This window comes from Poromitra crassiceps, assembly GCF_964638095.1.
Source record: "Poromitra crassiceps genome assembly, chromosome: 2".
Classification (NCBI taxonomy): Eukaryota; Metazoa; Chordata; class Actinopteri; order Beryciformes; family Melamphaidae; genus Poromitra; species Poromitra crassiceps.
Genome location: NC_139624.1, coordinates 28,695,285 through 28,712,727, shown reverse-complemented (window position 1 = coordinate 28,712,727; position 17,443 = coordinate 28,695,285). Strand labels below are relative to the sequence as shown.

The 17,443-nt window shown below is 46.7% G+C and overlaps 1 protein-coding gene across 1 annotated transcript in view; it reads left to right on the top strand.

Annotated features, from left to right (window-relative positions):
* The window catches only part of ntn4 (netrin 4), a 58,264-nt gene that overhangs the window by 7,704 nt on the left and 33,117 nt on the right, over positions 1–17,443 (top strand). The window contains exon 3 of the mRNA XM_083658808.1: positions 11,213–11,494. Coding sequence (XP_083514934.1) covers positions 11,213–11,494 — 282 coding nt within the window. The remainder of the gene's footprint in view (positions 1–11,212; positions 11,495–17,443) is intronic.

The window sequence follows — 17,443 nt, the reverse complement described above, 5'->3', positions numbered from 1 at the left end:
GGAGGCCCCGCGCATGCCAAGCATAGCGCCACTCTGCAGTGATCTCATGTGTACTGCCGTGCGTGTTTACTTTATCCTCTCCTTGTCGGGCTATGATTCACTCCATGTCTGCATTGCAAACCTCACACTAAACTCCAGGTGTGTGTGTGTGTGTGTGTGTGTGTGTGTGTGTGTGTGTGTGTGTGTGTGTGTGTGTGTGTGTGTGTGTGTGTGTGTGTGTGAGCGTGCGTGCGCGTGTGTGTGTTTTATTAAGAATCAAGTATGCAGGGAAATCCCCAGGTATGTGTGTGTGCAACCCAATCCAATGGGCCTTTTTCACAGCCACCAATTTGTGTCTAAAAGGCAGGATAAACACAGGTGCAACCAAATCACTAATTAGGGCCGCAGCATTGGGACACCTAAATGGACCGGAAGTTGGAAACCCTAATTAATATTTTGGTGCACCTGTGTTGCTTCTGGCCTTTTAGACACAAAATGACTGCTGTGAAAAAGGCCTGTCGGCAGAATGAAATGTCGACATTGTACGTTTCTGCAATCCATGGATATACGATCTCAACGTAAATTTGAAACAAAACGGCGGGTAATTTGAAAACCTTCCTGCCGTTCCAATGATGAACGCAAATAAAACGACTTTAACAACTTTGGTTATGTTTAGGCAAGTAAAACAACATGGTTAAGGTTATGATTATGGTAAGGCTCAAATAACAAAAACGTGACATGCAATTTATGGTGGAAATGTAGACTTAAGGGGCACTTTACACAAGGACGGTTTCCTATGGTTTATTTTATCGTTAGTGCCTCCCTTTTAGACGGCGACGGCGAATTTGGGCTTAGGAAACGACACATTTTGAAACCACCCTCCAGAGTGAAATTCTTGGTGACGCTTCCCGCTGAGCGCTCCATGTAATCGCTTGAGATGGCTCATTTCAGCAACTCTGACGTGCCTGCACACGCGATTACGCCATAGCCGTGCGCGAGTTGGCAACCATTTTCCAAATAAAACGTCAGTATGAATGAAGTTTGGCAACATTCAGAATTAAGCTACACTGCGGCCAACTTCAGTTACATGTTCATAACGTTACTGCTGCGAGGAGCCGATGGCTGTTACCCGGTCGGCATTTAACGTTAGTTACAAAAGCACGTCGACAGTGTTTTCTCACTGCCAGTAGCCTACAGTGGGGTTTGACAGATAGCTAGTCCGACCGGTGTCAGCACAGTCAGCCCTGCCGGTCCTCGCTGCTCGTTAAAGATTTCCAATAGGCGTTATTCTGATAAACTGGTCACATATATGTTACGTTCTCACCCGACAAATATTAAAACTTTAAAACAGTTTGGGGTTTTTCTTAGCTTGAAAACAGCTTTTTGGCAAGTCTAAATGACTGCGGTAGGCGTACTCTAACCTTGCTTGCAAGATGGATAACCTCACGAGATCAAAAGAGATTCTCTCGACGTATCCATCTTGTCATGCACAGGCAGTTAAGATGATTGGTCGAACCATGCCGGCCCGACGAATCAGCGGCAGCCGTAGGCGGGCTCAGGCTCGTCTGGGCAAGTAGTGGGTACATGGTCTTTGTAGTTCTTTTCACTCGTCAACATGGCTGCCGCCGCGGAAGTGACAGGCAGTCTGAATGAAATTGAATGTAACGTTCCCAATTCTATGTATTAAATTCTAAAAAACGACCCTCAACATTTGGGAAGGCTAAGCCACACAACTAGTTCGTTATAATCTAACTAAATGCTTTGAAGGTGAATTTACGACCGTGAGGACTCAATCAATGAATACCACTGAGATCAGACACAGGCACCTTTGGCGATCTGATTGGTTGAAGTTAACACCCACCAGCGGTGATAGACAGATGGGTCATCCAATCACCTGCCAAGTAGCTTGGAAAAAGTGCCCGCCTCCGTCAGCGGGTCTGGTTACTGCATTCCCAGATCGACTGGTTTAGTGAAACGTATGTGGAGCTATACCGTCCATCTGGCAGCGTCAGGTTAGGCGTACTCTACTTCCGTGTTTAAAACCGGAAAGACGATTACGAAATGACGTCATGCAGAAGCGTCCTTGTATGGGCAAAGAATAAGGTGATCACACTGCCACCTAGCGACCTGGCATGTACATTACGGCGTTTTAAAAATTCAACAGCGCTCATGTAAACAGGGAGAAGGTGTGAAGGAAAAGGTGTGAAGGAAACGCTATTGTGTCGTTTCTTCCAGAAACTGTCCTCGTGTAAAGGGCCCCTTAGGAAACCCTGGGGATTGAGCACAGCCCTGTGAAACCACCCCGGCCCACCCACAACACCCTTACTGGCCACCGTGCTATTTCAATAGACCAAATCAGCGGGGATGTTTACATTTACTTCGGGTTACCCCTGGGGTCCACACATCATAATGGCGGTCAACGGCACAAACTGACGTGTTGAAGACAAAAACAGACAAAGAAGACAAAAATGGTTTGTTCGTGTTGTGTTGTTGTTTAATATCATTCATAACAACACTTTCACTAACGTTAGTGGAGCCCAGACTAGCTAATTTACCTGTTGGACCAGACCAGACCAGAGTAGACTTGAAGCTAAATTAAATTAACGTGGCATCAGTAGCTCTGTCTGTAACGTTAGCTCTGTAGCTAACGTTAACGAGTCTGCAAAAAAAACAGCGAATTTGACAGTTGTAAACAAACGTTAATAGCTAGCTAACACTACATAAAACAAACACAGAAGAAAGGCTAGATACGTCGGACAAGCATGTTTACCAACCGTTTGAACATTTAAATTGAAAGTAGTCTGCCGAAAACAACGAGAGGTTTTGACAGCATTTATTTGACAACACGCAAATTTAAACATGCCGCCTTCCCGAAGTGGTACGCGGAAGTAATGTTGTTTACATGGTGACGTCACGGTGATTTGGTCTATAGCATACTCTATGATGTGTATAATGTTGATATACACGTATGTAGAAACGGATATGCTATGTATTTATGTATTTTTGGTTCAGAAACGTGATATTCTACATATCTGTGGATTGCAGAAATGTAAAATGCAAATGTTTTATTCTGACGACCAGGCTGGTGTCTGTGTGTGTGCATGTGTGTTTGTGACAGAGAGAAATATTGTGCTTTTTATGCATTCCTTACATCAGTTCTTCACTTTGGGTGTGAAAATATCAGCTTGTTTTCAAGCTGCGTCTGCGCTCTGCATGTTGGCTTCCGTTCCACTCAGCCACCTGTGCTAGGAGCGTCACCTTTGACCTCCGACCCCTCAACCTCTGACCCTGAAGTCAGCAGAGGTCAAGCGGCTCCCTGACAGACCCGGCGGCCGGCACAGCTGCTGCCACTCGGACGCTCGCGCATTGTTCCCCTCCCTACTCTATTTATTTACCTTGTTCACCTCGCTACTGTATATTTACTTACCTTGTTCCCCTCGCTACTGTATATTTACTTACCTTGTTCCCGTCGCTACTGTATATTTACTTACCTTGTTCCCGTCGCTACTGTATATTTACTTACCTTGTTCCCGTCGCTACTGTATATTTACTTACCTTGTTCCCGTCGCTACTGTATATTTACTTACCTTGCTCCCCTCGCTACTGTATATTTACTTACCTTGTTCCCGTCGCTACTGTATATTTACTTACCTTGTTCCCCTCGCTACTGTATATTTACTTACCTTGTTCCCCTCGCTACTGTATATTTAGTTACCTTGTTCCCGTCGCTACTGTATATTTACTTACCTTGTTCCCCTCGCTACTGTATATTTACTTACCTTGTTCCCGTCGCTACTGTATATTTACTTACCTTGTTCCCGTCGCTACTGTATATTTACTTACCTTGTTCCCCTCGCTACTGTATATTTACTTACCTTGTTCCCCTCGCTACTGTATATTTACTTACCTTGTTCACCTCGCTACTGTATATTTACTTACCTTGTTCCCGTCGCTACTGTATATTTACTTACCTTGCTCCCCTCGCTACTGTATATTTACTTACCTTGTTCCCGTCGCTACTGTATATTTACTTACCTTGTTCCCGTCGCTACTGTATATTTAGTTACCTTGTTCCCCTCGCTACTGTATATTTAGTTACCTTGTTCCCGTCGCTACTGTATATTTACTTACCTTGTTCCCCTCGCTACTGTATATTTACTTACCTTGTTCCCGTCGCTACTGTATATTTACTTACCTTGTTCCCGTCGCTACTGTATATTTACTTACCTTGTTCCCCTCGCTACTGTAAATTTTCTTACCTTGTTCCCCTCGCTACTGTATATTTACTTACCTTGTTCCCCTCGCTACTGTATATTTACTTACCTTGCTCCCCTCGCTACTGTATATTTACTTACCTTGTTCCCCTCGCTACTGTATATTTACTTACCTTGTTCCCCTCGCTACTGTATATTTACTTACCTTGTTCCCCTCGCTACTGTATATTTACTTACCTTGCTCCCCTCGCTACTGTATATTTACTTACCTTGTTCCCCTCGCTACTGTATATTTACTTACCTTCTTCCCCTCGCTACTGTATATTTACTTACCTTGTTCCCCTCGCTACTGTATATTTACTTACCTTGTTCCCCTCGCTACTGTATATTTACTTACCTTGTTCCCCTCGCTACTGTATATTTACTTACCTTGTTCCCCTCGCTACTGTATATTTACTTACCTTGCTCCCCTCGCTACTGTATATTTACTTACCTTGTTCCCCCTCGCTACTGTATATTTACTTACCTTGCTCCCCTCGCTACTGTATATTTACTTACCTTGTTCCCCTCGCTACTGTATATTTACTTACCTTCTTCCCCTCGCTACTGTATATTTACTTACCTTGTTCCCCTCGCTACTGTATATTTACTTACCTTGCTCCCCTCGCTACTGTATATTTACTTACCTTGTTCCCCTCGCTACTGTATATTTACTTACCTTGTTCCCCTCGCTACTGTATATTTACTTACCTTGCTCCCCTCGCTACTGTATATTTACTTACCTTGGGGGGGTATATGCAGTGGAGGTGGTCCCTGGGAAATGTGGTTTGGTACGTAGTGGTACTTGGTCTGAAAAGTTTGGGAACCCCTGGATTAGATTAAGTCGGATTGGATTAGATAAGACTTTAACGATCCTTGGAAATTAGGTTGTCACATATTATGAATAAAGCCAAATAAACAGCTTAACTAGTGTGACATATAAAGTGATCATCATGATGCAAGCAACCAACAATCTAAATGAAAATCAATAACATTTTCAAAAAACAACACACGCAAACTATCCCCATATCTCACTTTTTTTAATCTGTTTGATTGTGTACTGTGAATTCACCTCATAAAGATTGACGTCAGTTGTAAAAGGCGATAAAGTTGAATAAAAAGCTGGTTAAACCGCGTTTTGGGTGGGACTGGCGCACATGTGTGTCTCATGAATGTGTGGAATTGAGAATCTGTGTGCGTCTTGTCTGTTTTTTCTTCTCAGTGTATCAAAGCATGTTGGATCGCATGCATGTCTGTCTGTGGAGCGTTTGAGCTTCCGCCATCAGATAAGCGTGAGCCGTGATGGAAGAGGTGTGTGTGCGTGTGTGTGTGTGTGTGTGTGTGTGTGTGTGTGGGGGGGGGGGGGGTTGTCAGGGGATTTGGTAGCTCGGAGCGATTACATGGAGCATGGGTTCTCAGCTTTCTGCCTCTCCTCTTTCTCCAGCAAACATGAAAGCATGTCATCTCTTGTGCTGAAAGCTCTGCGTGTTCACCTGTAATGTGGGGAAAAGGTAGAGTGTGTGCGAGCGTGTGCGTGTGCATGTGCGTGTGCGTGCGCGCGTGTGCGTGCGAGCGAGAGTGTGTGTGTGCGTGTGTGCGTGCGTGCGTGTGTGTGTGCGTGCGTGCGAGCGAGAGTGTGTGAGCATGCGAGCATGCAGGGCTTCCTGCCTTATTTATGAGGTCAGCTGGGCTGGAAGAATGTGAGTTTGTTGTAGAGACTGACCTCCTTAGAGAAGGGAGCGAGACAGACTGGCCTGCGCACACACACATGCATGCCCATACACGCGCACGCACACGCATACGCACACTCACACACTCTCTCTCTCTCTCTCTCTCTCTCTCTCTCAGACACACACACACACACACACACACACACTCTCACTCACACACACACAGACACACACACACACACACTTCTCTTTTGCACAGTTCCTCAAGCATGCACACATGTCCCATGCTTACAGTGGGCTCTCCGTCTGTCTGCTGGGAAGGAAGTGTTGTTGCTCTGATGGATGTTGGTACTGTTGGCTAGACACCCCAACCCCCCTTCTCTCTCTCTCTCTCTGTCTCTCACTCTCTCTCACTCAATTCAATTCAAAGGGCTTTATTGGCATGATAAGGTGCATCTTACATTGCCAAAGCATACATCTCTCTCTGTCTCTCTCTCTCTCTCTCACTCTCTCTCTGTCTCACTCTCTCTCTCTCTCTCACTCTCTCTCTCTCTCTCACTCTCTCTCGCTCCATCAATGCCCATTGTGCCTGTTTAGCAGATTACCGCCCACAGAAGTGCTTTGATGGGATTAGGGCTGTTAAAGCCAGACTTACATTATTTTTCATCCCGGAACAGGAAGAGAGATGACGGTGAAGCCGCTGCCTTGCGTCTCTGAGAGAGGAACTCAAAATGTGGCTTCTTTGGCCTGTAACATGTAACATGCAACATGTTTAGAAGAAATCAACCACGATCTCATGTGCCATTGCTTCCTTCCAAGCCCATAGAGCTCTGTTTGTCTATGAAGGTGTCTAAAAGGTTTTGGGACATCATAAAGATAATAAGGTTTCATATCTGTCATAGAGCAGCAGGGATTCTCACAGCGCTAAATTAGCTTGATAAGACTTTGGCCCAGGGACTCCAATAGGGGAAGTGTTTTTTTCCTTTATTGACCGGACAGTAGGTAGACAGGAAAGATGGGGGGGGGGGTTACATGCGGCAAAGGGCCTCAGGTCGGATTTGAACCCAGGCTGGCTGTGGGAAGGACTAGCCTTTATCACCTGTCTACCAGGTGAGCCACCGGGGAGCCCCGTGGGAAGAATTTCAATAGTGTTACTGTCTGCTGAGCACAGGGTTCATACAGTACAAGGTCCTTGAAGTGCTTGGATTTTGAGGTTGGAAATCGAGTACTGGAATACCTTGAAAATAGACAACTTTAAAAAAAAATATTTAATATATTTTTTTTTTAAGTCCTTGAAATTCAAATGAACCACATAACACTGTTATGTTTTGATCAAGGTTTTGTTCATCAAGTGATTATAACTAAATTGCTCAGAATCAGAACTCGCTCAGCTTTTGTTTTTCTTTTTCTGTTCTTCCTCCCTGACGCGTCACCGTCACGTCCCAGTGTTGCATCATGCAGTGATGGTGCAGCAACTCTGATATTACAATATGGTGAGAAGCACACCTGCAGCTGCTGTGGAATTAGTCATAACCTTTGGCTATAAAGAACTTCACACAAGGCCCAAACAACAACAATCACTAAATGGAATGTCTGCAGTATCAAAATAAAGGATGCTGGATCAACCGCATCAAACTTTATCAGGCACCTACTGGTCAATCATGGTAATGTGAAAGTTAAAGGAGAATCTTGGTATTTTTCAACCTGGACCCTATTTTCATTTTTTTTTTTTTTTTTTTTTTTTTTTTTTAACATATACTGTAACTAAGTCATGTGAGCAGAAATCTTTGAAATTGATGCAGTATTGACCCAGATCACTTCAGTTGGCAGCCACATGCCCCTACTGCACTAAACAAGCTTGTTTTTACCACTGACCGGATCAGATTATTCCAAAGGGATAGCTTCCATACTGCTCACCTGGCGTAATCCAAGTCGCCACAAGCCCTGAGATGCCAAGTTGACTTGAAAAGGCCTCATGTACATCCTGATTTTAGCTGAAATAAACATAATGTGCAGCTGGACAGCCCCTTTTATTCTTCCGTTAGCACCTGGCTACAGGGCACATTTAAGCTAAAAACAGGGTGTGAACCCTGTGAGCAGATGATACCAGTGAGAATGAAACATATTACAATATTCCTTAATTGTGATTATTTCTATAAGTAAATTATAGCTAAATTAGATTATTCCTTATTTTGCGGAGGACTCCCTGGAACCCCTCGCGTACCCTATAGGGCATCCCTCAACCCAGCGCAGAGAACTGTTGTTGTTTCCGAGTGACAAAGAAACAGAAAGATCGGTGTCATCAGTGTGTTGAATGAATATGATGTCTCCTCACAGCAGGAGAACAATTGGACATCAGTCTGTAGTGAGAGCACCAGGTCTCTTGAATTCTAATTGTGTAAAGGAATGTGCAACATCGATGTGTGTTTCTGCTTATTTATTTGTGTGTGTGTGTGTGTGTGTGTGTGTGTGTGTGTGTGTGTGTGTGCTGGTGTTGCTGTGGTGTCGCCGGGCTGTCGCAGGCCTTTTGTCCGGGCCTGAGTTATGGGGAGCTGCATCTTTGTCTGGCCCTGCTCTCCGTGCTCTCCCGCGGACCAGGCGCCCCCTCGTCCTATTTGTCGTGTTCTCTTAATTGCGGACCACAATGCCGTGACCCCATGACCTTTTCCAACAACAGGGAAATTAATAGTGCTCCTCCCATCGCACTCCCGGCCGGTCATCTAGCCAATGAGGGAGCAGCATGGGGGCTCGGCTTGCACGACCCCCCCTCCCACCCCCACCCCCACCCATCCCCAAAAACACACATGCACATTCACTCACACACACACTCACACACCACTCGCCCAATGATATCAATGACAGCCAGTCAGTGATGCACACTCCCTACAATCGCGCACGATTTGGCGAGGAGACACAGTGCAAAAACACACACTTCTTTCACAGCCAGAGTCGGGGGAAGAAACCAACTATTTTCGCCCTGACAACGACAGCGGTGTATGTTGGTTGCCAGTGGCAGCGGTTGCCATGGCGATGGCAGCGGCAAGGGGAGGGATATAAAGGGATCTTCTATTTGGATGTCCAGAGTCCAGCCAGGGTAAAGAGGGAGAGAGGGTGGGTGGGTACGTTCATTTTAAGGGTGTCTGGTACCCTCGCAGACACTGGTGGGTGGGGTGTAAGGCGGCTAATACTGGCCAAACAAACCCCCCCCATAAAACATGACAGATGGAGTGACAGCATTGGCAGCATCGCTACCAATGAATATAGTTGAATTGAGCCTAGCATTGTTCGTTTAGTGGAGGCTGTAACTTCACCCATTCAGCAGGAATTCATGCCTCATTTTCATGTTCAGTGCCGCAATAAAATGGCAACATCACTCTGCTAATGAATATGGGTGCACGATATAAGAGGTTTTTTCCCCAATACCCTATACCGATATTTTCCAACTCTTGGCCGATTGCTGATACTGACATATGCCTGCCTTCCCCCCCTACCTAATTTCAGAGAACAGCAAGTCTGTCCTGTAGTTCAGTGGTTCTCAAACCTTTTTTTACTTCAGTACCCACTTTCTGAATCCCAAGTACCCTTTACCCGACTCCAACATTTTGCTTAGAGAACTGCAAGAGAAAACTATAGATGATGCAATTAATTAATGATAACTCACCTTTTGAAGAATATAACATTACAAAGTAAGAACTGGAGTGAAAGAGATAAAATGTGTGCCTCCTGAGCAGATTTATTTTAACATTTAATTCATTTTCATGATTTATTCTTCTTACCTGTTTCCATTTTTCCCTTTCTCTCAAGTACCCCCTGTAGTACCTCTACATACCCCTAGGGGTACACGTACCCCAGTCTGGGAACCAATGCTGTAGTGGAATGAACAAATTATTATGACTACTCTTATCATGATGGCCCACTGGCAGATGCAGACATAATTACAATGCTTCTCAAAATGTACACATTCACTGGTCAACATAAGAAAACTACTTCAACTTAGGTTATGTAAAACATGCCATGTTTTTTTATGTAACTTTTTTCTCAGATTATTTCCTCCATTTTCTCCCCAATTGGACTTGGCCAATTTCCCCCTGCTGCCCCGGTCGCTGCTCTACCCTCTGCCGATCTGGGGAGAGTCGTAGACTAGCACCATGCTTACTCCGACACATGCGCAGTTGCCAGCCGCTTCTTTTCACCTGACAGTGGGAGCAGGACCAGCAGGATGTAGCACGTGGGAGGATCACGCTATTCCCACCAGTTCCCTTCCCCCTGAGCAGGCGCCCCAACCGACCAGAGGAGGCGCTAGTGCAGCGACCAGGACAAATACCCTCAATCCGGCTTCCCACCCACAGACACTAGCCCAGACTATCATGATTGAATGGATGCCCGACCAAGCCGGAGGTAACACAAGGACGCGAACCTGCAACCCTCGTGTTGGTAGGCAGAGAATCTACCGCTACACTACCTGGACGCCCTTTATTATAAAATAAAAATAAAAATCAGAATTTTCCTTATTTTCTCCCCAATTATACTTGGCCAATTTATCCCCATGCTGCCCTATAGAGAGCCAAAGTGAAACGTCACTCCCTGCTTTCTCCCTGTACCAGCGCTGCGAAAAATATGAATGGCGGTGGACGGAGAATAAGGTTACTTTTTTGATCCTGTTTGAATTGTGCCACGGGGTGCCAACGCCAATTTTGTCAATTTAAAACGTAACTTTGCATGTCAAGAAAGTCGCAGTTTGTCGTCAGGAAGTGACGTTTCAGCCACGGGGCTCTCTATTGGCTGCCCCGGTCGCTGCTCCACCCTTTGCCGATCTGGGGAGAGCCGAGACTAGCCGCTTCTTTTCAGCTGACAGGAGGAGCTTCACCGGTAGGACGTAGCACGTGGGAGGATCACGCTATTCCCACAAGTTCCCTTCCACCCCGACCAGGCGCCCCGACCGACCAGAGGAGGCACTACTGCACTACCTGGATGCCCTTATGTAACATTTTCGTTCAAACAAAACTGTAAGATTCATCCTACTGGGCATAAATAAAGCGTCATTCTATCAGCCTCTCATATCAGCCGGCACCAATGAAGTGCCGATATCATCATGCATAGTGTGTATGTATGTGTGTGTGTGTGTGTATATATATATATATATACACACACCACACACACCAGTATAGTTAAGGAAGGTGAATCAAGTGGCACACCTGATGAAATATGATCACGAATCTCTCTCTCTCTCTCTCTCTCTCTCTCTCTCTCTCTCTCTCTCTCTCTCTCTCTCTCTCTCTCTCTCTCTCTCTCTCTCTCTCTGACTGACAGGTGATCTACCGCGTCCTTCCCCAGTGGGAGTCCCTGGATCCATTTGGGTCGGAGGCCCAGGAGCAGCTGAGGGTGACCAACATCCGCATCCATCTGCTGAAGCACCAATCGTGTCCCTGCCAGGCCAAAGAGCAAGCCGCCGCCGCCGCCGCGACTCCACCCGGCCGCCACTTCGCCGTCTACGACCTGATCGTGAAGGGAAGCTGCCTCTGCAACGGACATGCCGAGCAGTGTGTCCCCGCACCGGGCTACCGGCCCGTTAGAGAGCGGACCAACCACGTGGTGAGCGAAGAGGGGGGAGGGAGTGTGTGAGGGAGTGTGTGAGGGAGTGTGTGTGAGGGAGTGTGTGAGGGAGTGTGTGTGTGAGTGAGGGAACGAGGGAGGTTTTGGTATGGAGTCTTGAAATCATAATTTTCTAAAAAAAAGTGAATGAATCTGCCGCCAACAAGGTGAGATCAGTATACTTGTTTCAGGAATTTCAAGAATGTCCTTGGATCAAGTGATCACCTGACAGCAGTGGAGCGATCTGGCATTTCCTGCCTTGTTTCAAGACATTGACACTTGTTACTCGGAAGTCTTGAAACATGTGAAACTGCACTGGGAACCTTACCTTTTCCCACTTGAAGGAAAACAAGATTTTAAGGCTTGATAATATATACCAGACATAAATGACTTGCTATGTTGGGTAGGTTTTTGCAGTGTGCATGCATTTGTGTCTGTTGTGTCTGTCTCACTGTGTGTGTGTGTGTGTGTGTGTGTGTGTGTGTGTGTGTGTGTGTGTGTGTGTGTGTGTGTGTGTGTGTGTGTGTGTGTGTGTGTGTGTGTGTGTGTGTGTGTGTGTGTGTGTGTGTGTGTTGGCAGTCGGATTAATGACAGGCCGGGAGGGTGGTGGGGGGGGATCACCTTTCTCTCTCCCGCTTCCTGGTCGTCTGGCTCTGTCTGGGCAGATAAAGAGCTGCCTTTCCCCCTGATAGGAGTAAACCCAAGAGATGGAAATATTGATTCAACAGAAGGCTAATGACTGTGTTGATGTGTGTGTGTGTGTGTGTGTGTGTGTGTGTGTGTGTGTGCGAGAGAGAGCGAGTGTGTGTGTGTGTGTGTGTGTGCGTGCGCGCGCGTGCGTGTTGATAAAGGTGTGAACAGACAAGGCTGTTTCAGTGTTTTGCCCCCCCCCCCCTCCCCCCCTGCTATCTCCACCATCAGGCCCGCTGGACGCCTTTGAAGCCCAGTGCCTATTCTGCTGCAATCAGCTGCCATCACATGGTGAAAGTGAGAGTCAACAAGGAGTTTCCTTTCAGAGTAATAAACAGACATTTACACAGATAAACAGTAGTTAGACTGATATACGTGGCCGATACTGGCTTTTTATAAAATCTCAGATATCACACAGTCATTATCATTTATCATAGAACTGATCAATACTCAGGGATGGACTGGGACTGAAATTCAGCCGCAGAGTTTGAGATGGAGACCCTCAAGCCCTTCATGCCACAATTCTTTCTGCAGTAATTTGAACACTAATACAGCTTTTTGGGCTATAAGACAATCTGATGATGCTGAAGACCTCACACCCACTAGGGGGGTCCGGGGGCATGCCCCCACCATAAGAAAGTTTTGTACATTTTAAAGTAAAATGCATCAATCTGGTGCACTTTGAGAGCAAAATGAAGCTAGATCTATGAAGAACTACACAAATCACAATAATGTCCTCTTTACTATGCTGTGGCTTTACATTGACGAAGAAATAATTGTCTCCCTATATATATTCTGCATACAGTTCACTATACGGTATGTTAGAATGCTGCTTGCTCAAATACAATGGCCCATCTATACCAAAATTACTTTGAGGGGGAGCACTCAAGTACAAAGTAACATTTGCCTTATAGGCATAAACAAAAGTAAAATAAAATCAAAGGGGAATTTCTAACTTTGATTGGAATGATATTCAGCCAAGACAATACTTAGGAGTTTGCAGTCAACTAGTTGAAATTAATATGTGGCAGTCAAATGTTCACATGTTGCCAAAGCATCAATTCAAACATAAATGAGATAGAAATAAAGTAAATGAAAATAAATGTGGTACATTCATCACATACAATATCCTATTTCTGGACAGTAACAACAATAACAGTTTGTAGATGATGAGTTCAGAATCAGAATTAGAATCACTTTTATTGCCACAGTATGCAAGTTACATACAAGGAATTTGTCTTAGTGTCTGTATGCAGCGTAGCGGTCAGGTCAATATACAGAGCAGTGGCGGACTGCATAATCGGGCACGTCGGGCAAATGCCCGGTGGCCTGGCCTGGCCTGGCCTGGCCTGGCCTGGCAAAAAAAAAAAAAAAAAAATTTTTTTTTTTTTGCAGGCCAGGCCAGGCCACTCACTGAACAGCAGGCCAGGCGCCGCCTACTGGTTTACTAGTGGTTTTATTACTTTATTCAGGTTTAAAGTGGGTGCATCTCATTGTAAAATTGGACTTGGCCCAAATTGGGCTTCAAACGGCCCAAATCGGGCTTCAAACAGCCCAAATCTGGCTTTAAACGACCCAAATCTAGCTTCAAACGGCCCAAATTGGGCTTCAAACGGCCCAAATTGAGCTTCAAATGCCCCAAATTTTTCGCGTCGGCCCATATTGGCCTGGCCTGCTTGGTATCTAATGCCCGGCCTGAATTATGATCCCAGTCCGCCCCTGATACAGAGATAAAGAAGTAGGAAAGATAACTAAAAGACAATCACAACATTGCAACAAGTGCAATCAAATCGAGTATACAGTATATATACAAAATGCACATGAGTGGAGGAGTGTTCCAACTTCCGTGGATAATAAATATGAATTTATGTTGAATTTACATGAGATTTACAGACTGAGTTAAATAGTTAAAACAGGGCCTTAGACCTCCATGCACCGAAGGTCTTTCAATACTGCGGTGTAGCACTAACTCTATTGCAGCGGATTGGGCGTGATCAACCCTTCCGCGGGCAACATTGCAGACAGAGTAGGAAGGCTGATCCGTGAGCGGCTGCTTCTGGGACGCGGGTCGGGGTCGTAATCGGCCTCGGCTGGGTCTACTGGGCGAGGGTGTATGATGTTGACAGACCCAAAACACCCCACGACCCCAGTTAACATCACTGATGACACGTCCCAGCGCATGCAGTAGTATGTATACTTGAACCGAATAGGCGTTAAATAGGCAGTGAATTTACATGAATTTACAGTCCGAGTTAAAAATGAGTTTACATTGAATTTACATGAAATTTACAATCCTAGTTAAATAGGCATTAAATAAGCAGTGAATTTACAGTGCCAATTCTAAGATTTTTTTCATACTCCCTCCTCCCTCTCTAATACACTATCATTATTTTGATTGTGATATTGATTTAAACCAGATCACCCAGCTGAAGAGCAGAGGAGCATCAAAACAAATCCTATCACACCCCCCCTCTCTCTCTCTCTCTCTCTCTCCCTGCCTCACTCTCTCTCTGTTCCTCAAGGCGTCTTCACATGATAAGCGTTCTGCACTTTTCTCACCGCGAGGTAGAGCGACCTGGTGAGCGGAGCGCAAATCTGCAGGACGAGTCGAGCAGCAGCAGCGGCACGAGCGGCTATCTTCTCCTCTGATTGGTTGCACTCATGAAAGGGCAGCGATAAGTAGGTCAGCGTTGAGATATTTTAAACTCTGGGCGCAGCGCAAAAGTGACAAAATCGATCTGTGAGCGTCACCAAGGGTAGTGCTGCAGCCTGTAGTGCTGCATCCTAGTTGAGCAGTGCCGCTCTCCACCATAGGAAAACAATGGGACAGCGGGCACAGAGCTGTTTTACCGTGGATCGTGTGTAGAGGGCTTCAGTCTCTCTAATCACACGCCTGGGGTGCGGCGCTGCGACCCGCAGAATGGATGCGGAACGTCCATGTGACGACTACAGCGACGTTTGTCACGTGTCACTGCTGTTGCCTGCTGATCGCTTCGTGCTAGCAGCTCGATTGGCTGTCTTGCTGTATTTCCGTCTTCAATTGGTCGATTTCAAAATGGCCCCTCCTCTCGTCGCTGCCGTCCGCCGCTCGATGCCTTGCAAAGCATGCTGGGATACCTGGCTACCAGATCCAATACAAAGCGAATGGGCAGCAGCGACAGCCTGCGCCAATTTAACGTCGCGCAAGTGTGGCTGCGCCGTTAATGGACGGGCGAGGGGGCACGGAGCTCTGCTCATGCCTCGCGCGAGTCGCGCACCTCTGTGTGCTGCGGTGCGCATTTCACATGGAGACACCAGAAACACATTCAGTCATTACAGCGGACGTCAACACAGCACACGCAGCAAGTCAACGTCGCATCAGTGCGCTCTTCTCCGTCACCCTGTCAATGCAGTCCTCTTCTCCGTCACCCTGTCAATGCAGTCCTCTTCTCCGTCACCCTGTCAATGCAGTCCTCTTCTCCGTCACCCTGTCAATGCAGTCCGTGTCCAAAGAAACCAGTCTCCTTTTCGATTGCCATCAACATAAAGGCTTGATCAACATAAAGGCTTGATAAGCTTGATAAACATAAAGGCTTGATAAACATAAAGGCTTGATAAACATAAAGGCTTGATAAACATAAAGGCTTGATAAAGGCGCTTGATACTATCATTAAGATTGACTGACGCTCTTGCAGATATAGGCCTATAGAGGGTATGCATGTGATGTCACAGAGGCAGAAGTCACTGTGGGGTCACGCCCACTGAGTCACAGCAAGACTGAGCTTGAATGCAGTAATCAGCCTAGATAACTGACACCTGCTGCTCAGGGAGGAACTTGACACTCATTTTGACAATCGTTCCCGATTGAGGGGGCGTGTTCCAGTGGGTGTGCATACCCTCTATAGCAGATATTGACATGCATCTAGCATGCACATTGTTTTGAAATTCCCCGCTTTCGATAACTGCTCCTGACATGGAGCAGACCACTTTGAGCAGAGCAAAGGGGAGGGTCGGAGTCTCCGCTTCTCACCCCATGCCATATCCACCTGCCAGTAGGGGAAGAACCGCCCTATAAAAGTGGGATGCTCCTATCCCTCTTCAATATTGAAAGACCCAGTCGGACAGGCTCCAGAGGTCAGGCAGCATCTTTGTGCAGCAGGCAGCAGCAATCTTGAACTTGAACTTGACTTGATTTGACAAAAACAAAATGGGGGGGAAATCACTCATAATTCAGTAGGTCACGGGTTGGCTTGGTTCCAGCCTTAAAACTCATAAGGATTTTTCAAAATGTCTATGGAGAAAATGAATGGGGAACTCTCTACTCTCAACAGTGGATTGTTTGTCTTGGTGTGCCATGTACCCCCCCCCCCCCCCCCCCACACACACACACACACAACATGACCTCAGCTCAGTGGAGTGTTGGTGTTGGTGTGCCATGTCCCCCCCCCCCCCCCCCCCACACACACACACACACACACAACACAACATGACCTCAGGTCAGTGGAGTGTTGGTGTTGGTGTGCCATGTCCCCCCCCCCCCACACACACACACACACACACACACACACACACACGCAACACAACATGACCTCAGGTCAGTGGAGTGTGGTGTGCCATGTACCCCCCCCCCACACACACACACACACACACACAACACAACATGACCTCAGGTCAGTGGAGTGTGGTGTGCCATGTACCCCCCCCCCCCCCCCCCCCCCACACACACACACACACACACACACACAACATGACCTCAGGTCAGTGGAGTGTGGTGTGCCATGTCCCCCCCCCCCCCCCACACACACACACACACACACACACACACAACACAACACAACATGACCTCAGGTCAGTGGAGTGTGGTGTGCCATGTACCCCCCCCCCCCCCCACACACACACACACACACACACACACACACACAACACAACATGACCTCAGGTCAGTGGAGTGTGGTGTGCCATGTACCCCACACACCCCAAATACACACACACACAACATGACCTCAGGTCAGTGGAGTGTTGGTGTGCCATGTACCCCCCCCCCCCCTCCACACACACACACACACACACACACACACACACAACACAACACGACCTCAGGTCAGTGGAGTGTGGTGTGCCATGTACCCCACACACCCCAAATATACACACACACACACACACACACACAACATGACCTCAGGTCAGTGGAGTGTTGGTGTTGGTGTGCCATGTACCACCCCCCACCCCCACCCCCCCACACACACACACACACACACACACACACACACACACACACAC